The 21,733-nt window shown below is 39.3% G+C and overlaps 2 protein-coding genes across 2 annotated transcripts; one reads left to right on the top strand and one right to left on the bottom strand.

Annotated features, from left to right (window-relative positions):
- The first annotated feature begins 5,061 nt into the window (after positions 1–5,061).
- On the top strand, positions 5,062–7,783 carry MONOS_10159 (putative flagellar associated protein). The gene is made up of 4 exons (XM_067862578.1): positions 5,062–5,277; positions 5,337–5,794; positions 5,849–5,971; positions 6,085–7,783. Exons 1-4 carry the CDS (start codon positions 5,090–5,092, stop codon positions 7,677–7,679), a joined length of 2,364 nt encoding a protein of 787 aa, XP_067724745.1. The 5' UTR covers positions 5,062–5,089; the 3' UTR covers positions 7,680–7,783.
- A 210-nt stretch (positions 7,784–7,993) lies between these two features.
- MONOS_10160 (putative RIM15-like serine) lies at positions 7,994–21,072 on the bottom strand (the record flags this gene model as incomplete). Its single annotated transcript, XM_067862580.1, has 3 exons — positions 7,994–20,747; positions 20,816–20,913; positions 20,967–21,072. The coding sequence occupies 3 exons, from the start codon at positions 21,070–21,072 to the stop codon at positions 8,244–8,246; spliced, it is 12,708 nt and encodes a 4,235-aa protein (XP_067724744.1). The 3' UTR covers positions 7,994–8,243.
- Positions 21,073–21,733: the final 661 nt, after the last annotated feature.

Genomic DNA, 21,733 nt, shown 5'->3' with positions numbered 1-21,733 from the left:
TTCAAACAAAGCAGAATAAGTGAAATAACGAAAGAGAACAAATGAGAAGTTGACAAAGCAAGCGTTTATCACAAAATTGAAGTCAAGTATGTTGCAAAATGAGAAAATGTGTTTACGAATTTTCACAGAATAAATGCTGCAATAAATTCATGAAGTCGCAATTTCATGAAGTTTGTTTTAGATCCGTTGTTTTTTATCTTTTATATTCATCTTTTTTGAATGGAAAATCAATTGGAAAGGGGGTGAAAATAGAACTATTTCATTTGATTATCATAAAACAGAAAAAGGAAGTTTTTAATTTGAGTTGCGTAAAACATGAATCAGGCTTTTGAGGCTATTCCATTTGAATGTTTTTTTCATCAGTTTTTTGTAATAATTGTTAAATTTGATTGATTCTTTTTTTTCAATTACTTTTTGTTACTTTGTAATAAATTTTCCCAGTATTTTCTCGTGTTGTTTATGTTTATGTGTTGCATTTTAATTCGTTAAACAATGTTTGACATTTTCAGGATTTGATTTTTATTAAGAATTTATTTCATGTTTCATTTTTTGTTGAAAAGCTTAAAAGAGTAGATTTAAACGATAATTAACAAATTATTAATTGTGTTATCATTTTCTGATGCAATAATTTTGGTCATATCAGTTTGAAAGGAATTAAATGAAAACAAAATTCAAACAAAAATCAAGAAAAAAAATTTTTTTCAAAAAATAGAATATTCATAAAAACTAAACAATTTGAGTTGTTGGAATCAAAATTCAATTCGTGAAACGAGTTCAGATTCACGAGCTCTTTCTAGTTAAATTGACAACTAGATAGATTGATAATTACCAAATATTCTGTTAAAGAACAATATAACCTTTAAATAAACAATATGAAAACAAAAAACAAACAATGTTAATCACACCTATTCTGAAAAAAAAGTTATCACTCCATCATCCACTTGAGTTCAAAATTTTTTGTTTATCCAAAATCAAATAAATAAAAAATATGGCTTATCATTTGAATTAATAAGGATGGTATGATCTACATAATTTTCGGACAGATCAACATTAATTACGGACAGACTGTATTGGCACTTTTTTTATTTTCGATAACAAAAAGCTGAGAAGTGTGAAATGGCTTTCAACATTTGGATAACCGATTTTTACAAAGTTGATTCAATTTACAGATATCGCACAAAATACCGGACAAGATCGATTTCACAATAACTGCAAGAGGAATAATTATGACAATTTTCCTCAAAATATACCTCATCAACGAAAACTCATTTGATAAACGAGACTTTGAAAATAGCTTCATTTGCGGTCAGAAAAAAACTATTTTAAAAATCTTGGAGAAACTCATTATCTTATTTCTCAGAGATTGCAATAATAATTTTTTCTGAGCACAAATGAAGCTGTCCTGAAAGTCTTGTGTGTCACAAGAGTTTGTATTGATGAGATATATTATGAGGAAAATTGTCATAATTATTCCTCTTGCAGTTATTGTGAAATCGATCTTGTCCGGTATTTTGTGCGATGTCCGGTATTTAATGCGATATCTGTAATTTAAACGGTATTTAATTCTCTTCCTGTTGGTGATCATCCAAAACTTTCATATATATTTTTTAAAAACATTATTAGACGTTATAACAATATAATAACACATTTTTGTTTAAGTCTCTTTATCACCTAAATTTTTTATTTTATTTTTGGGTGCATATTTTATCTTGACCTCAAAATTTTATCTCGACCCTGTTTTTTTTAAACTTATTTTTGCTTTTTTGATTTGTGAAAAGGCTTAGAACAAAAACAAAATAAATAGAATTCTTGATATTTTTGTTTTTCAGAATTCTGTTAAAAAATTTTTTGAGATTTTTATGTTCAAAAAAATATTAAAAATTTTTATTATTTTAGGACCCAGATCAAAGACTTGCTGGCTGTGAAGCGAATATTTCATACTGAACGTTTTAAGCCATAGCATCATAATTCCGCATTCCTATATTACTATTTTTACTTGTTTTTGACTTTTTTAATTAAATTTTTAACCTTTTTTTCTCATTTCACTGTTTTTGCTTAAAACACGATTTTCGGAACAAATATGAATTTGTGTAAATTTTTAATCACATAAAAAATAAAAACAAGGTGTTATTTATTGTATATTTTTATTTAATTTTGAAATGAAAAAGAATTGAATAAGAATTTGAAGCGAAATGGCAGAACATATAAAAATTTTGATCTGAAAATTGTTCGTCATATCCAAATATTTTAATGTTTTTTCTTTGAGATATCATTTCATTTCAAATTTGTTTTTATTTCATTTCATTAAATTTTAAAACAAATGGATGCATGTCTCTGAAATCGTGTTTTTTAAAAAAATGTATGAAATGAGAAAAAGTGTTAAAAAACAAGTCGAGAAAGCATAAAACAACTAAATCATATAAAAAAGAAACAATGTATTACGATATGGGTGATTCTTTTTGAAAAGTCACAAATGTTTAATATTAAAATAAATCAAAAATTTCATATCTTGATCAAATTTCGGTTCCCACTCATGCAACTTCACAGGAATGTGTTAAATAGCATTGTCAAATTATGTCCTCCGCTTTTGTAAAGTTACATGAGCGGGAACCGAAATTTGATTAAGATATGAAATTTTTGATTTATTTGAATATTAGGGTCAGTAATTTATCATATCCCCTTTTTTTTATCGGGACCTAAATTTTCTGGCTCTCAAGAGCGCTTTTAGAAAAAAATAAATAACAGAAAATTATTAATATATTATTATAAGCTATTCCTGAAAATATTTTTTCATATTTTTATTTTAGTGAAAAGATCTGGTGTTTTTTGTTTTATTTTTCAGATCAAAGACTTGCTCGTATTTTCACGAGCTTTTTGTTTTGAGATTTTTAAGTGTTGTTTTTGTTATTGAACATAACTTCTTTATAATTTTGGTTATTTTTCATTGTTTAACACTTCGTTTTTTTATTATTTTTTTCATTTCACTAAATTTCGATAAAATGAAGAATACATTTGAAAAAATAAGTTTTTTCGTTTATTCAAAATGGTAAGGATGTAAATTATCAACAAATAACGGATATCATAAAAAAGAAAATCTTCAATTTTCAATGATCGTGATTATTATTAAAATAAACATGTTTTTGTGTATTTTTGTGTTTTTAACTTCAAATCATATTTTTTCATTTCAAAATTTTGGTGATAAACATAACAATCAGTTTTTTAACTATTCTTCAATGAATAAAAACATGGTAACTCTAATTTCACAATTTATTTTAAATTTTATCGAAATTTAGTGAAATGAAAAAAATAATAAAAAAACGAAGTGTTAAACAATGAAAAATAACCAAAATTATAAAGAAGTTATGTTCAATAACAAAAACAACACTTAAAAATCTCAAAACAAAAAGCTCGTGAAAATACGAGCAAGTCTTTGATCTGAAAAATAAAACAAAAAACACCAGATCTTTTCACTAAAATAAAAATATGAAAAAATATTTTCAGGAATAGCTTATAATAATATATTAATAATTTTCTGTTATTTATTTTTTTCTAAAAGCGCTCTTGAGAGCCAGAAAATTTAGGTCCCGATAAAAAAAAGGGGGATATGATAAATTACTGACCCTAAACATTTGTGACTTTTCAAAAAGAATCACCCATATGAAAGCTGAAAACTTTTAATAAAAAATATTTGCTGGAATAGCAGCAAGTCAATGATCAAAACATAAAATTATTATTATCCTCGATCTTTTTGTGAAACATGAAATATTGAAAAAAAAATACAGAATAAGGAAAATAAAACATTTCAAACATTTCTGGTTATTTTTTATTTATCGCAGGCTTGTGCAAAACTAAAAGCATGACAAAAAAGAAAAAGGTCTAGATAAAGAAAAAAGGTCAAGATAAAATTATAGCCCTATATTATTTTTATTTTTATTTTTATTTAATTTTATTTTTTATTTTTTATTTTAAAAGTGAAGATGACTTTATCGAATAAATAATTTTTGAAGATAAAAAAAAATAATATTATTTTCTTATGAGCTCAGTTAACGTTTGATAAAGAAGAGATATTTAATGATGAAACGAAAATGCATTTTTTTCTTATCTGAGCGGACACCACGCTTTCTGAAAAATATATGATGAAATGCACTCCTGTTGATAAGGAGATGAAGCCCAAGCATTTTGAATGACATAGAAGATATCTCAATAAGATGAGACGATTGAGAATAGTTTTATATTTTTTTCTCTGAAAATGAAAAAAAAAACTACAAGGAAATTAGAAAAGAGATTGTTATTTCCAGTAATTTTTGCATCGGAAGTGCTGAAGGCGAGTGCCCGAAGAGGGACAAATGTTGAGATGAGGAGGGTGAGAGAGGCGTTTTGGAAATCTGTCATGCGAACAAGAGCGAATTCAATTGTTTTGCATGGACTGAGTTGTGTGATTCTGCAGAGATTGGTGTTAGTCCCATTATTTGACATGATTTTGTATGTTGTTTTGAAAGAAGGCCATTTGTTGAGCTCAACATCTTCTTCTTCTTCTGTATTCGAGACTCTTTTCGTTGTGGTTGTTGATCTGCAATTTTCGAATGGAGATTGGGCTATATCACTTCCGAAAAAGAATGCATCGTTTACACTGCCATAAGTTGCTGCATTATCATCGAAGAAGCAGAATGCCATGAATTTTAAATTATTATTCCAGTTGAATATTGCATTTCTGTAAATGACAGAGCCTCCATAATTTGTAGAGGTTATCAATTTTATGAAAAAAACGATCAGGAGATGTCTAATAAGTCACAAACAAATAAATTTATTTTTTGCACCTCAAATCGAAAATTATAAAACCATGCAAATGATTTCAGATTCTTGGAAAAAATGAAAACCGACTTTATTGAAAAATTGAAAATCAGAATAGAAATGCAAGTTGAGCAAATTCGAAAAATGGTGTTTCCTCATCAACTTCATAAAAAAGATATAAGTCTAAAATCAATAATAAACTTTTCAAATATTTTTTTCTTGTTTCCTGCTCATTATGATGTTGGGATAATAGATCATTGAAGATAACCGTTTTAAATTTTCCTTTCAAAAAACAAGAATGTCAAGATTATCATCAAGCGCTAGTTTAACACAGCAAGTATACACTTTGATTCAAGAACAAAAATTTAAAGAAGCAATTGGAATATTATCACGAATGAAAACACAATTCCCTCGAAGTCGTGCTGCTAATTCTCTGATTGCATATTGCAGATATGCTTCAGAAGAATTTGAGCAAGCTGCTGAAGAGTACTTTCACATTCTTTTTTTCAAAATATAATTTGAGACGTACTGATGTATTTTTTTAGTTATGAAAATCTTATGAATCAATTTCCTACTGTAAAAGATTACCGCCTTTCATATATAAAATCATTATATAAAGCTGGAAAATTTGAAGAAGCGGAAAGAGCATGCTTTGCAAGCAGATTTGCTGCAAGTGAAGACGACACTCAATTTTCTCATCAGCTTCATCTTTTGCACGCAACCATTAAATATGAAAAGCAAGAATATGCTGGAGCAACTGACATAATACAAAATCAATGTTCAGACGAGGATCCAAATACGAAGATTACAGAAGCAGCCATTTTAATGAAACAACAAAAATATGATCGAGCCACCCAACTGTTGATTGAAACAATTACGAGTGGAGGATATCTTCCTCATGTTGCATATAACATTGCCCTCTGCCACTTTATGATGAAACAATACGTGATGTCTTTGAAATCCATTGAAGATATTCAAGAGAAAGCAACAAGAGATTATCAAGGTTTTTATTGTTTAAATAAAAATAATTCAATTTATTTTTTTTTTAACCGATAAGAAACACGAGGATACATGGGAGCAGTTTCTGATCAAATTCCTTTCGATCCTGAATTTTTAAAGGATTCAATGCTGATTGAAGCATTAAATCTCAAAGCTGCAATAGAATATTCGTTGAAAAACTGTGTGTTTATTATGAATTTATAAAAAGAATAATAACCCTGTAATTTCATGAACATATCTCCTTCGCTTTGTGGTATAAAAATCAATTATTTTTTTAACTATTTTATTTTTCAGATGATAAAGCAAAGGATGCGCTGGACGAGATGCCAATGAGAGAAGAATACGAGCTTGATCATGTCACACTTCACAACACAGCCATTCTCAATGTAGACGACGACACAGACAACGCAATCAACAAGCTGTTCTTTTTGCTATCACGTCCGCCGTTTCCAAAGGAGACTGTCGCAAATCTCTTAATATTGCTCTGCAAAGTTGGAGACTACGAACGAGCAGGCGAGCTGCTCCAGGCCGAGCGCCAAGGGTCCACAAAGCTTAGCGGTGGATGGGGGCGCATCGGCGGAAATGGAACGACCTTTGGTGGAGCTGGGTTGCGTCTGGCGACGGGTGTTGTTCCATCGACAGCGCTTCGGATGGGAACAGTGCCGATGACGGCTGCAGAGTCTGTTGTGCTTTCTGGAGGAGTGCAGCTGACTGGAGTAGATCTTGATCCTCAGCTGCGCGAGTTTGTGGAGGCATCAATTGTGGCACAGTCAAATGGGTTTGAGGGCTACCGTCTGTTCCAGGCATTGTCAGCAAAGCAACTGGATGATGTTAAACGAGCAACAAAGACGTTTCAAGAGCTGCGGAATGGGATCGGAACGGAGCAAGCTACGTTTGCGGTGAAGGAGCAGGAGCGGGCGGTGCAGGTATACATGGCATCGATGATGTCAATGGCGAAGATCTTCTGGGATCTGAAGAAGTATCCACAAACAGCAAGAGTTCTGCAAAGTTGCCGCGAGGTGTGCGAAGACGAGATGGCGTTCCAGCTGAATTTGGCGCACACGCTGTTTGTGCAGGAGCAGTACAAAGTTGCCTTAACCATGTATGACAAAATTGTTGAGAGGCAGCAGGAGACATCAATTCTCGATGTAACTCCTATTGTGCTGGCTAATCTATGTGTTTGCTATGTTATGGGCGAGCAGAATGGAGAAGGTGAGGAGATAATTATGAGAGTTGACAAAGAAGAAGAAAACGCACTGATTCGTGATCCTGAGAAGCCAGTGCTGCACCAGTGCATCATTGACTTGGTCATTGGCACGCTTTACTGCTCGCGTCGCACATTCGAGTTTGGAATTGCCAGAACGATCAAATCTTTCCATCCAGTTGAGAAGAAGCTGAATCCGGGAACTTGGTTCTATGCAAAGAGGAACTTTGCATACATGTGCGAATGCTTTGCGAAACACCAGATTGCATTGAAGGAAGAAACACAACAGCAGATCATTCGCTTCTTGGATCAAGTCGATCGACACGGAAGAGAAATGTTTGCGGAGAATGGAGATGTGGCAGCAGCAGAGATATATGAAGGTGAATACACTGGAAAAGGAAAAGAGAATGATCTGCTGTCTGTTGGTGGAGAGAGCGGATCGTCGTCATCGTCGTCATCAACATCTCCTCTTTCTTCGTCACGTTCAACAAGGCCAGGTGGCATTGGCAGTGCTTCCGGAGATAAGAGAAGACGCCCTGGTGAAAGAGGAAGCAGCTCAATGGGGAAAAGGAAGGATGGAGAAGATGGAGGTTCCACAACAATGATGAAAAAGAAACCTGTAACAGTCAGCGACGAAGCCAGGTTGATTAAGAAAATGCTATTACAGTTGTGGGATACACAATAGAAATAACTCACACTCCATGTCATCATTTCACAATCTATTCCCAAGCAGTTCGTAATCTTTTTTTGTTCTTCTTGTTAGCTTAAATACAGTTTTTTGATTTTGAATATTTTTTCTTTTTTTAAACAGAAAATTGATTCGGTCGAAAGGTTACAGTTAATCAGATCCTTCTGCATTGGTGTACTAATTGTTTCACAGAATGACCAACATTCATTGGAAAGTTCGAAAATGAAAGTCTTTGATTAAAGAAATTTGAAGTTGAAAAAATGTTTCCTTCAACTCGAGCTCTTTCAAGTTTTGTGTGAAGTAGAAATTTAGAAGCGCTTAAGTTTGTGCTTTCTTTCAAATATTAAAGATAATGAAAAAATAATAATGATACGAAAATTTCAAAATCATGCTATGTCATAAATTAACATAAAACTTTTTTTCCACAAAAATATTATTGTAACATAAAAGCAAATCAATAAACATAGAATTTTTCGAATTCAAAAAATTCTCATTTTTTCCCCCTTTATTCAATATTATATTTATTCCTGAGTTACTCATTTAACATTTTAAAAAGCGCTTTTATTGAGATTTGTGCTCTGGCTCTAAATCTGCATTTCCTGGTAGGGCAGACTCTTCGTCACATTTTGTTGAATCTTGTAAAAGTGAAGCAGAAACATCTGATGATTCTGAACAAGGCAAAATTGAGTCCGTTGTGCTTGTTGAAGATGATGGCTCTTCAGAATGTGAATCTGCAGCTGTTGTCGGCTGAGTAGCTGGCTGTTGTGAAGCATACATTCGAATTAGTTCCTTGTTGTGTTCCGCGAGCTTCGCCAGATTGGCATAGTTCCATTCGCCAAAAGTGCTTTTAGACTGAGAAGGCGACTGGCTGTTTGTCTCAGAAAGATCGGGCGGAGACAGAAAATCAGATGGAAACAGACTGCTCAAAGAAGAGAGCCCCACATCTCTCTCCATCTGCATCACAACCGACCCTCCGCCCATTCCACTCATTCCGCCCACTCCACCAAATGAGTCAATGCATGCAGCATCCATTGCAACTGGCTGTGGCGTTCCGGCCTCACTACCGAGTGCATCAAGCACATCTGGCGAATACACATACCCGTCTCCAATCAGCAGCCGAGGCGACAAACGCCTCATGCTGCCTGTTGATCCAAGCGAAGGTGAAACATTCTGCCGACTGCCGAACTGAGTCAGCTGCTGAAGAGGAACGGTTGCTGGCTGGGGAATGCAAAACTGTTCCATTGATGTTTGTGTCTGTAATCCTGCCATCTGCTCTATTGGTTGAAGTATCGGCTGCTTGAGCATAGCTCCATAGCGTGGAGGTCGAGGAGGCTTGGAGAAAGAGGATTGGGAAGGAATAGATATCAAAGATGACGAGGAAAGAGGAGGTATACATGAAGCATCAGACGCCACAAATCCAGCTTCATGTGAAGGCTCAGCGGTTGTCAGTGGCAGTTGTTCATACGAACCTGTCGAATCTGATTCACTTTCATTTGAATGAGTATTAGAAACATCGACATTCTCTGTTTCTTTTCCTTCTTCCAGTGCTAACTGAACCATATAAGCAACATGAGACTTCTTTCGTGTGAGTGTTGGTGGTGGTGATGTTGCTGATTCTTCATCTTCTGATTGCAATGTTATTTCTGATGAACGCGTCTGTTGTTTTTCCTCATCGCTAGCACTGAAAACATCCTCCGAAATTGAATCGCTTGATCGATTATTATTCAAATTACGAGTGTTTTGATGCAAATTTTTTGGTATGTCAGTCCTGCTGTCTTTATCCCTTGTTGCACTTCCGCGTTTGTATTGTTCACTTTTGCGCTTATTTTCTCCGTTCTCTTCCTCTTCCTCATCTTCTTCCGTTTCATCCAGATATTTTGCTATTTCACTCAGATGTTTTCCTCTGCTTATGATAAGAGGTGGAGGTGAGTCCGACAATTCAGATAAAGAAGAGGACACAGAAGAAGCAGATGAAGCAGTAGAAGAAGAAGATGATGATGAATTATTTTCGATTAAACGTTTATCCAAAGTGGATAATGGCAGAGAAAGCAAAGAGATGGAAGACATGCTGCCTGAAGGGGTGGAGCTTGAATTCGACCCAGAAGTGGCTGAAAGATTCGCATTCGAAAAACGAACTGAATCCAAATACTCGATCGATCCTGATGTGACTGCACGGGCGCGTAAGCTCTCAGGACATGTTGCACTCAGATCAGACACAAACAAAGGCGAAGAGATAGAAAGAGAAAGCGAGCGATCAACGCCAGCATCTGAGTGGCTTCTCTCGCAGTTTCTCAGCTGCATTTCAATTCCGCCATCTCCATCGTCTCCTTCAGCCAAGTACAAACTGTTGCCTTCTGCCTCGTCCATCAGAGCTTGCTGCACCAGGTCAGCTATGCGGCTGCTATGACGGCGTATTGTTGGAGGCGGGGAAACAATCGAATCAGAAAGAGAAATGGCATGATGGACAGAACGCACAAATGAGGAGTCAGGAGTGGAGCATGGAGAAACAGATGCTGAGGGAGAAAGCGATGGCGAAGGTGATCGGGAAGATGAATGAGAAGAGTGAGAAAGTGAAGGGGAAGAAGAGGAGGCATAAGAAGGACTGGGCAGAGGAGAACCAACCGAGCGGAAGATCGAGTCTGGAGATGAGAATGGTGAGGATGGGGCTGTTTGGCGTGGAAGGGAAGCTTTGCTGTTTTTGTGGAGGGTTGGAGAATGTCTGCGAGAAGAAGGAAGAGGAAGCGGAAGCGAAGACGGTGGAGGCGGAGTGGTAGTTGTGTCAGAGACAGCTGTGAGTGTCAGCTCCAACTGGTCATTTGAGCAGAATGTGCTGTTGGGATGCGAGTTGAGTGTTGGCGAAAGCGAAAAAAGCGACTGTGTGTCGCCAAAACTGGCTGTGAGAGAAAGTTGGTCGTGTTCAGAGAAAGAGTACGGGCGTGATGCCAGCGGTGTGTGCAGGGCAAACACCATCGTCTGCTGCTGCGATGGCAGCTCGCTACTTCTACGTGGCTGGAGTGGAGGCGTGTTGAGTGTCAGTGAAAGCTCCAGGCTGGGCGTGGTGCACTCACCCAAGTCGGGCGATTCCACTGCAAATGGATCGGCAAATGTGGTTGCTTCCTTTGTTGTTTGGTTGAGTTCGATTTGGCTGCTGTCTCTTTTGCTATTCTTTTTATTGCTTTTATTTTCATCGTTGAGAATATTCTCTTGGCTGCTTGCAGTCGAAGACGGAGAATAAGGAGGCGTTGGCTCATTCAGATAGTCCATCACATCAAAGCTCAGTTTCACTTGCTTTCTGAGAAGAGGAATGTCATCTTCGCTTTCCTCTTCATCGCTATCATTTTCCTCTTCTTCTTTTCTTTTGCATCCACTTCTTGATGACATGGCATTGCTGACAGAATGCTCATTTTGATCTCCATCTTCCTTTTGCTGATCGAAGTCTGTTTGCAAAGAAGGACTGATACTTTCTTTATGAGCATCTCCATTATCTTCTCCTTTCTGTTTTCTAATTTTATCTTCTTCAACATCTGCATCATTATCATCGTGCTTATTTCTGTTCTCCTTTTCATCCTCTTTTTCATTTTCAAATCCTGTTGAATTTCCATTTCCTCCTTCGTTTGCTGCGATAAGTGACGCTATTGCTGTTGATGCAGAAGATGAGAAAGATGAAGAAAGTGTCGATTGCCTCGACATACGATCGCGCTGCAGTGATCGAGAAAAACGTCTCGAAAGTGTGGGGACTTCGTCATCATCTTCATCGTCTACTTCTTTCCCATCTTTGTAATGCAGATAATTCAGCTCCGAACCTGATGAAGAGTTCAAAAGATGCATATTTGACGAGGAAGACCGAGCCATTCCTCCATTTCCACTTCCACTTTCATTGCTATTGCTATTTCCATTGCCACTGCCATCAGCATTCAATTCCAACATGGATGATCGCAGCGCAGGGCGTGTGATGGGATGCAAAGGAGTGCGGCGGATGCGATGAGAAGAGTTTCTGAGTGTCAAGTGAACAGGATTGAACGCAGATGAAGGAGATGACAGCACTTCATCGTGTAAGATGGCTGTATTGCGCTTGCTGGGTGTTCCTTTGAATGAAGGGATGACAAGAGAACGGAGATGCTGAGGCGTCTTTTTGTTGCTACTGGAGAATTCGCTTTTATGAGCATGTGACTGTTTGCGTGGTTGAAGCTGCAATTGAGACGAATGACTTTGCATCTGCACATTATCATTTGAGATGGTAGAAATGTTCAGCTTTCTGCTGCTCTTTTGGTGGCGGCGGCTTCTGCTGCGGCTGTTGCTATGAACACGATGGCTGTTCAGATGATGCTGAGACTCGCTTGTTCTGTCTGTTGCATTGGGCACTCCACGCAAAGATGAGTGCGTCTTTTCAGCTGCTTGGCGTGTGCTGTGTAAATTCATCCTTCCAGTGCTAATCGAGTGACTTAAGTGCAAATGGATGTTTGGCATTGACTTCCGACGATTGATGAATGCATTCCGTGAATGATGCTGCCTCTTCTTCAATTTTCTGTTTCTTTGCAGTTCAAGCTGAGGATTGCCGGAATTAATTGGGAATTTGAACTCCGGAAGAATAAACGATGAAGGCACGGCAGATTCTTGCTGCCCAATTTGATACTCAGAAAATGAATCAGCTGGCGCAGGGCGAGTGGCGTGGACTGCCTGCGGAGAGATAAAAATGCCTGCTGGTTTGAAAGCTGGCAATTTTTCTTTTGCATTCAGAATGTTCTGTCTTGATGTTTTCTTCCACTGCTTATCGACAATTACATCTTTTTGTGCTTGATTGGTTCGACTATTCTTTTTGTGGTTGCTTTTCATTTCATTTTTTGTTGTATCTTTGTTCTCATTCGATTGTTTTGCAATTTCCTGTGATCGACTTTTGTTCTTCTTGCGCTTTTTACCAGAAGCAGAAGCAGAAGAAGAGTGAGAAGTTGATCTTTCTCCTCTGCTCTTCTTCTCGTCAGCACTGCTGCTGCTACAAGGATGCCCCACTTTCACAAAATACGACATATCCAGTTTGTTCAGCACTTTCGGCACGAAAATCGGAGGAGTCGACAAAAGCGAGCTCCAATCAATGCCTGCAAAAAACGGGTGCTCTTTGATGTCTGTCGCATCATTCTCTGAGCCCAGCCGTTTTTTCGGATCAACTGTGAGCAGCCCTTCTATCAGCGCTCTTGCCAGCGGACGAATAATCTTGCTTGGTTTATTCTGTTTGTTCTGGTCTCCATTCTCTGCTTCTTTTGCTGTGTTATCATTGTCTGCTCCCTTCGCTGCAGCATTTCCACTTGCCCCCTCATCTTTTGTGTCCGTCTTCGCAGCATCGTCTCCAACTGCACCTTCATCGTCGTCTGGCCAGTGGATGTTGTGGTGCAGGATGTTCCAGAACACATCCTCTCGTGTCTGCGCTGCAAACGGTGGGGCTCCTGTCAGAAACTCAAACAGAAGACACCCAAAGGCCCACCAATCAACTGCTGCATTGTGCCCTTCTCCAGTCAAAATCTCTGGCGCAAGATAATCTGGCGTCCCCACACACGAATACGCTGTTTCTCTCCTTCGCGAGATCCGCTTCTTCATTCTCTGCTCTTGTTGCTTGGTTTTTCTGTCTTCTTCATCTTTTCCATTCTGTCCTGTATCGGATTTCAATTCTTTTAGTGTTCCATCATCACCTCCCTTCATTTCTTTGCCATTTCCTTCATTCCCATTTGAATCACCCGCTTCTTCCTCTTCGCTCTCCTCTTCAAATATCTGCCCCAGAATCCTTCCTTCTCTTCCTCCACCCGATGCTTTATGTGCATGCGCCACTGCTGGATGTGCTGAACTGTCTACAATTCCCTGCGCGGATGCCACTGCGTGTGCAAAGGGAGAAGAGACAGGAACATTCGACGTGGCTGTTTGTGTAGTGGCAGTTGTGGAAAGGATGGAAGTGAAGGGCTGATGGAGCAGATTGGGTGCATAATAGTAATCATCGGCATAATCTTCTCCATTTGTTTCATTATTATTATTATTATTGTTGTTGTTTTTGCTGTTTGTATTATTTCCTTCATTTGTCTTTGCATCTCCAGCTCCACCTCCAGCACCTCCGTCATGCCCCACTCCCATCGTATTTGAATGAAGCAATGTGTTTGTTGTTCCCATCTCTCCAATCGCAACATCATCCTCGTCTTCATCCTCATCAGGCTGGAAAGGATAGTGCGAGAGGCCGAAGTCGATCAGCTTGAGGTGCCCGTCCTTCGCGATGAGGATGTTGTCTGGCTTCAGATCTCTGTGGATGATCTTGTGGGAGTGCAGATACTCCAACGCCAGCACCAGCTCTGCTGCATAGCGCCTCGCCACATCCTCGTCGAACGAGCCGAACGAAGACAGCAGCGAAAACAGATCTCCACCAGGGCAGTAGTCCATCACAAAGTACAACTTGCTCTCGTCTTGGAAGGAATACACCATGTCCACTATGAACGGGTTGTGAAGGTTCTGCATAATTCTCTCTTCGTCCCTCACTCTTGCTGCTTGATTCTTCCGCTCCATCTCCTCTTTTTTCATCTCCTTCATCGCATACAAATCCCCCGTCGTTTTCTTCGCCACCAGAAACACCCGCCCAAACGCTCCCTTGTTGATTGGTTTAAGCCTAACGAAGTCATCAATAGTAACACTTCTCTTCGAAGAGAACAGAGGAAACAGTTCATCGTCCTCTTCATCTTCATTGTCTTCATCGTCGAATGCAACAGAAGTGGCACCAGATGAAGAAGGCATCACAATAGACACATCTGGTGAGCATTCCATTCCTTCAAAGCTGACTGGTCTTTCTCCTTCTTTGCCATCAGCATTTTCATTCCCATTTTGTGTGGGCGCTAATGTAGCTGTGAGGCCATTACTTTCAGAATGGAAAGAGGAACCTGATATTTTTTTGTTATTTGCAATTTTATCTGATTTTGATAGGTTTTGTTTGGAAGAAGAAGAGGAAGAGCCGATTAAAAGGGGAGATATCACACTTGAGTGCATACTGCCAGCAAATGGAGAAGCATACGAATTGGCTGAAGTGGCAGCAGAGGCAGAGCAAACAGAAGAAGAGGCAGGCGTTGTTGGGCGTGATTCGCGTGGGGTTCCGATGATTGGAGCACCAAATGGATTGAACGGAGTGAGTGGGGCAGGCTCAACAGCACAGCCAGTAGTAGTAGTAGAAGAAGAAGAAGAGGCAGAAGAACCAGAAGAAGAAGGAGAACTTCCGTTTTCGAGAGGGATTTGCGGAGACAGTGTTCTCATCGACATTCGTGAGTCTCTTCCAGAGGCATCTGTGTGTTGTGTGATGGTTTGAGAGAAGTCAGCTGGAGTGGCAATCTTCCTCTGCACCAGCTTCTTCGCCAGCTTCTTCTCTTCATACGCCTTCAGCGTGCATTCAAACAGATCCTGTACAATTCGGATGATACGCTCAGCGAAGATGATTAAGGATTCCTTCGCCTTCAGAGGGGCAGTGTGTGGAATGAGGGTGTAGTTGAGATTGTCTGTGAGAGAAGGAGAAGGAGAAAGACCTGTCTGGAGAGAGAGAGGGGAAGGTGTGGGAACAGAAGGGAGGAGGAGGTTGGTGAGGGGAGGGAGGAAAGGAGAGGGGGTGGAGAGGGTGTTGGGGGTGGTGGAGGAGGAGGAGATGAGAGAGGAAGAGGAGGATAACGAGGAAGAGGAAGATGAAGAGGAAGAAGAGGAAGAGGAAGAAAAAGAAAACTGATTAGAGAAGGAAGGAGCATTGTAAGGGTGAAGAGGAGTGGAAGAAGGGCGAGGAAACGACGGCAGTGGGCGAGGCGACAGAAAAGAAGGAGTTAAACGAGAAATGCTGAGAGAGGAAGGATTTTGTGTGTTTTGGATGTGAGGGGACTGTTGGTTGGGGAAAGTGTGATAGCCATAATGTGGATAATGGGATGATTGAAGTGATGATGATGATAATGTTGATGAAGGAGAAGAGGAGGAGGAAGGAGAAAAAGGAGAAAGGGGGGAGAAAGGAGAAGAAGCAGAGGAAGAAGCAGAAGAAGCAGAAGCAGAAGAAGAAGAAGAAGATGATGACGATGATGATGATGAAAGAGAAGAAGAAGAAGGAATATCAGTTTTGTTGCGTTTGTGATAGTTCTGTTGAGTTTGAGGTAGTTCAGCAGAAAGAGAAGAAAGAGCAGAATGTGAATTGAATGAAGTGCTGGCGAGATGCGATGTGGGTGTGGTGGATGTGACGATGTGGGAGAGCTTGAATGAAGAAGAAGAAGAGGAAGAGGAAGAAGAAGAAGAAGAAGAATTTGAAGGTGTTGTTGTTGTTAATGATGATGATGATGAATCCTTTGATAGCGTTGGCAGTGCAGATTGAGAAGAAGAAGGTGATGAAAGAGAAGAAGAAGAAGAAGAAAAAAAAAATGGAGATGAGATGATTGTGGTGTTGTTGAGCGAGGAAGGAGAAGACATATAAGCAGAATTACGAGGATATAGAGCAGAAGAGGGAGAAGAGGAGGAAGAAGAAGAATAAATCGAAGGAGAATGAGCAAATCTAACAGTTTTTGAGCTTTTTGGAGGAAGAGGAAGAGGTTTCTGTAGAGTTGTGTTGATTGGAGAAGAATGAGAAGAATGAGGTGCGTGTGAGAGAGGCGAATGGTTGTGAAATGAAGAAGAAGAAGAAGAAGAAGTGATTGTGTCTGAGGTGGTGGTGAATTGAGCATTTGGTGTTGTTGTGGGTGTTGTGGAAGGAGGAGAGGAAGAAGAGGAAGAGGATGACGAGGTAGAAGATGAAGAAGACGAAGGAGAATCACCTGAAAGCAAGCTATTCTCTGTGAATGTGCCTGGCGATGATGTCAATGTGTGTTCAGTGTTTCTGTCATTCTCACCTTCTCCTTCTCCTTCGCATTCGGCATCTGACACAGAAACAGCTATTTTCGGCGACTCATTTCGCGAAAGAGGCGACGGAGACGATTCAATCAGCTCAAATCGCTCAGTCGGAAGAGAATCTTGTTTGATTGGCAGAAGTTCTGTGTCATCTTTATCTTCTTTATCTTCTTTATCTTCGTTCTCTTTTGTGTCTTTTGAGTATTTGGATTGAAGTTGATTGGCGTTAAGATCAGTTTTGCTGCTGGAAATAAGAGAATGTGCAGATGGGATAGAAACAACATTCACTGAAAGAGAAGAAGAAGAAGAAGAAGAAGTCGATGTTGATAATGGTACAGGTACAGGCTGTGAATCTTCTACAAAGTGATTCACCGAGTCTTTTGCATTCACACACAGCATGTCTCTCTCATTTCTGTCTTTTGCTCTTTCTCTTTCTCTTTCACCTTCTCCTTCTGTCTCTTCCTCCGTTTTCATGTTTTTTGGCATCTGGTTTATGTTAAACTGATTGTAAATAAGTTTTCCCGCGCCTTCCACATCCACATCCACACTCATCTCATCCATCTCATTCATTCCATTCATTCCATTCATCCTCTTCACAATCGACCCAGCTGATGAAACAGACCTCGTGCCGTTCTCCTTTCCCAGCGAGGAAGGCAGCGACGACGCATTCTGCGGCTCAGAAAGTGGAGATAACATCTGAGGAGGGCTGTTTGAAGAGAGATGAGAGAGACGAGAGAGATGTGTTGATTGAGATGATTGAGATGAGTGAGAAGGAGGAGTAAGTGTGGCTGGAGTGGTTGGAGTGGATGGGGTGATTGGGGTGGCTGTGCTGCCAGTGGTGGGAGGGGTCGTGGCAGGGGTGGTGGCTGAGTCTGACTCGGGGGAGAAGAATGAGGGAGTGGCAAAGAGCTTCTTGGGAGAGTAGAGAGAGGAAGAGGAAGAGGAGGAGGAAGAAGAAAGAGAAGAAGATGATGATGAAGAGGAAGTGGAGGAATTATTTTTTGGTGATAGAATCTTTGTGTTGACAGAAGAAGAAGAAGAACTAAGATAAGGCGAGCGCTGTTGAGGGGTGCTAAACACGGGTGGTTTAGCAAGTGTCGATAGCGAAGACATGGAACGAGGCAGTGTGTGTGGATAAGGCTGGCTGGGTTTGAATCTGCTATTATTATTGTTGTTGATGTTATTGTTATTAATGCCGATAGAAGGAGAATCAATTTGAGAGGAAACAGAGTGATTTCGAGAGTGGGCTAGAGAAGAAGGGAAATTCGTGTCTGTTTGTGAGGAAGTTATTCTGCTGGTGCCAGCAATCAACACACCAGGTGAAGAAGAAGAAGAAAAAGAAGAAGGGGAATCCCTTGACTCTCCTCCATTCATCCCATTTGCCCCTTTCATTTGCATCGTCGTCGTCATCGTCATCATTTGCGTGTTCTGTGATTGAATCTGACTCTGCTGTTGTATTTGTTGTTGCTGTTGTTGTTGAGGCAGAACTGCAAATCCAGCCAGCCTTCCCTTCTCCTTGTACTCGTCAGTCAGTCTGAGCAGCTCGTCAAAGAGGAATTTCAAAGCGCCGATGTATTCGTGTGTCTGCTTCTTCTGCTGCTCGATGGCTGACCGGCCGAGTTCATAGAGTGCTCGCATGAAGAGGACGTCGTAGATGTTGATGGGGAGTGTCTGAGAGGAGAAGGAGGAGAGGAGGAGAGGGGTGGGAGTGGGGGTGGGGGTGGGGAGAGGAGTGGGGGAAAGAGGATGGGGTGGGAGGGAAGAGGAAGAGGAAGAAGAAGAAGATGATGATGATGATGAAGGAAGAGTTTGAAAAGTAACACTTGGTGAGCTCGCTTCTTTAGAAGCAGCAGAAGAATTAGAAACAGAACCAGAAATAGCATCAGAAGCAGAAGCAGAGGCAGAAGCAGAGTTTGGACCAGCCAGATTGAAGTGCATGTCTGGGAGAAGAGGAGAGATTGAGTGTGATGTGGCTGAAGAAGAGGAGCAAGGCGAAGGGATGGGGATGCCTCTGGTGGAAGAGTCAGCGGTGGAGGAGGGGGTGGGGGTTGGGTGGTGAGAAGAGGAGGAAGATGATAAAGAAGAAGAGGAAAGAGAAGAAATAGCTGTTGTGGTTGTGGCTGTTGAAAGAGGAGATGAGGTTGAACTGATTTCAGCAGATGTTGTTTCAGAAGAAGATGCTTTTTGGTTGGGTGGATTGGATGTGGCTGATGTGGTTATGTCTGTTGATGTTGATGATGTTGTTGATGATGCTTCAACATTTTCTTTGGTTTCTTTCTCTTTTTCTCTTTCTTTTTCTTTTTCTTTCTCTTTCTCTTTTTCTTTTTCTTCTCTTTCTTTCTCTTCCTTCTCCTTCTTTTCTTTCTCCTTCCTTTCTTTTTCCTCTTTCAATTTTCTTTCTTTCTCTTCTTTCTCCTTCTTCTCCTTCTCCTTCCTCTCCTTCTCCTTCTCTTCCTTCTCCTTCTCCTGCCTCAGCCTCTCTTTCTTTGCTTTTTCTGCTTTTTCTCTTTTTTCCTTTTCTTCTTGTTCTTTCCTCTTCTTCCTCTTCTTCTCTTCTTCTTCCTTCTGCTTCTTCTCCTTCTCCTTTCGAGCTTTTTCTTCTTTCTCCTTTTTCAGTTTTTCTTTTCTTTGTTTTTCTTTCTCTTTCTCTTTCTCTTTCTCCTTCTCCTTCTCCTTCTCTTTCTCTTTCTCTTCTTCCACTTTCACACTATTTCGCTTCTGTTTCGCTTCATTTTTATCCTTTTCATTATTTGCTTTGCCTTCTTCTTTTTTTTCTTTTTCTTCCTTCTTTTCTTTCTTTTCTTCATCCTCTTCTTTCTTTTTCTTTTTATCTTTCTCTTTCTCTTTCTCTTTCTCTTTTTCCTTTTCTTGTGTTGCTTCCTTTTCTTCATTGTTTTCTATGTTTGTTTTTTGATGTTCACTCTCTTCCTCTTTCTCTTTCTTCTCTTTCTTTTCTTCCTTTTTCTTTTCCTCTTCTCCTGATTCGTCCGTCTCTTCTTTCTCTTTCTCTTTCTCTTTCTCTTTCTCTTTCTCCTTCTCCTTCTCTCCACCCTCACTCTTCTGCTCATTCTGAGCTGCATTCTTCGCATTCTGGTTCCTTCTGAACATGTCGCGCGAGAAAAACGGCTTCTTCTTGGCAGAAGAAGAAGAAGTGATGGCGCCGGCAAACACAGAGACGATTGCAGAGAAGAGAGAAGAAGAAGCAGAGGGAGTGTCTTGTGGCTGGGAGGAGGTGTGTGCTGGCGGGGCAGTGGGGGAAGAGGAGGGGGCAGGGACAGGAGATGGATGGGAAGGAAGTGGAGAAGAAGAAGATGATGTTGATGATGATGATGATGATGTAGAGGAGGAAGAGGAGGAGGAAGAGGAAGGTGAAGATGACAGATCTGGTGTTGCTGATGATGCAGCAGCATCAGAAGATGTGGATGGATGTGTCTCATTGTTTGCAATGGCAGCGTCAGTGTCAATGTTGGAAGATTGCACAGAAGAGCATTGAGGCACAGCAGGATCAGCTATTTCCTTCTCATTTGTCTTTCTTTCGCCTTCCTCTGCAGAAGCGATTGATGGCTTGCTGTCAGAATTCGGCTGATGTTCGGGCAATGCAGAACAATCTGTAGGTACTTCCGTTGGCGGAATAGGCAGAGCTGCAGAATCTGAACGATTCATCTCAGAATGCAACTGGTCATCTTCTGCATTTCTTTCTGGTTTTGAGACTGATATTTCGCTAAGATCGTGAGAAGAATCTTCAGTAAAGGTTGCCTCATTTTGTTCTGGATTTGTTTTTGAAATTCCTGATGATAATGTTTCATCTTTTTCTTCTTTTGATTTCTGTTTAATTCTTTCAGCATCTTCACTTTCAGAGTGTGCGGGTTCATTCTGTGTCAACTTTCGTGCCAGCGACAATTGATGCTCTTCTGTTTGAATATTGTTTTGAGTCATAATGTTCTTTGGAATTATTAAGTTTTGCTCTGAAAGTTGAGGATCTTCACAAAAAGTCGAAGTGGACAAGGAAGAAGGTTGCGAAAAAGATTGTGAAATGTTAGTTCCTGTACTAGAGCAAATTAATGGAACTTTAGCCTTCATTTGATCGTCTGTTGAAGCTGATTGCAACTGAAGGGCCTGCGAAAATACTTGGGCTTGAATGGCAGCGTGATTGATATCAATCACAGATTTTCCAATTTCCTGTCTAAGAGAAGATAAAATCTGTAAAAAGGAATATGTTGAAATGTAATTATTATTTTTAAAAAAATTACGTGTGATTGAAGACAAACTTTCGACAACCTATCTTTATGGCGGATAGCATCATTAAGTGATTTCTGAGCAGGAAAGCAATGATTATGATGTTCTTCTAGCTGATTGCTTGCCACAACTAAATAAATATCAGTTAAAATTTCTGAACAATAAAACTAACAATAAAAAAACCCTCTTCACAAATTCGACACAACAAAAATATCACTGGAGGCTCTGAACAGGTGGATAAATCTGATGCATTTGATGTATTTCCATTCTTCTTCTCATTTTGAGTCATGAAAACAAGGGGCAACGCCTGCTTGCCCTTTAATTCAAGTATTAACCAACCTCAATACAAGCTGAAATTGTTATGTTACTCTTGATCAATTATCGTTTTTGAACAATATATCTTTCCACACCTCACATACGAATTGTTTATTTTCAAATACCATTTTAACTTTATCTGATTCTATTCAGAAAATAAATTCAAGTATTTTCTGCAATTTTGATTTGAAGAAAAGAAAAAAAATCGATAATAGTCTAATGAAGGAGAAGAGAAGGGATCGTTCGTTACGAGAGTTTAACTTATAGTTAAGTGATAATTTTGATGCAACCGAATGTTTTATTTATTTGTCAAATAATTTACGAATCGTTATCATATTTATAAAAAAATGAATTTTGATAATTCTTCAAAAAATGAACAATGAAAAATAAAGATGAAAGCGTTTTCGTGAATAAATAAAAGAAATAATTTGGCCAAGGAGTTGCACTATAAAAGAGACGAAAGCATTGAGTCTTGTTTTGTGTTTATTTTTTGCTTCATCAGAGAAAAAAAGCATAAATCAAAGTATGAAGAGTGTTGTAGATCTCAAAAAAGCTACACTTTTCGTTTTTCTTTTCTCAGACATATGTTTGGCTAAATATGTGACTTCATTGCTATCTTCATTTTCGTTTTTATC

This window comes from Monocercomonoides exilis (genome assembly GCF_001643675.1).
Source record: "Monocercomonoides exilis strain PA203 chromosome Unknown scaffold32-1190040, whole genome shotgun sequence".
Taxonomy (NCBI): domain Eukaryota; phylum Preaxostyla; order Oxymonadida; family Polymastigidae; genus Monocercomonoides; species Monocercomonoides exilis.
This window is presented reverse-complemented; position numbering and strand designations above follow the sequence as displayed.

What these genes read in the sequence shown, in the direction of transcription:
- MONOS_10159 (XM_067862578.1), top strand. Translation starts at nt 5,090, where the DNA reads ATGTCAAGATTATCATCAAGCGCTAGTTTAACACAGCAAGTATACACT. An exon ending in TTTGAGCAAGCTGCTGAAGA is followed by an intron (nt 5,278 to 5,336) that starts GTACTTTCACAT and finishes GTATTTTTTTAG; the next exon opens with TTATGAAAATCTTATGAATC. An exon ending in AGAATATTCGTTGAAAAACT is followed by an intron (nt 5,972 to 6,084) that starts GTGTGTTTATTA and finishes TTTATTTTTCAG; the next exon opens with ATGATAAAGCAAAGGATGCG.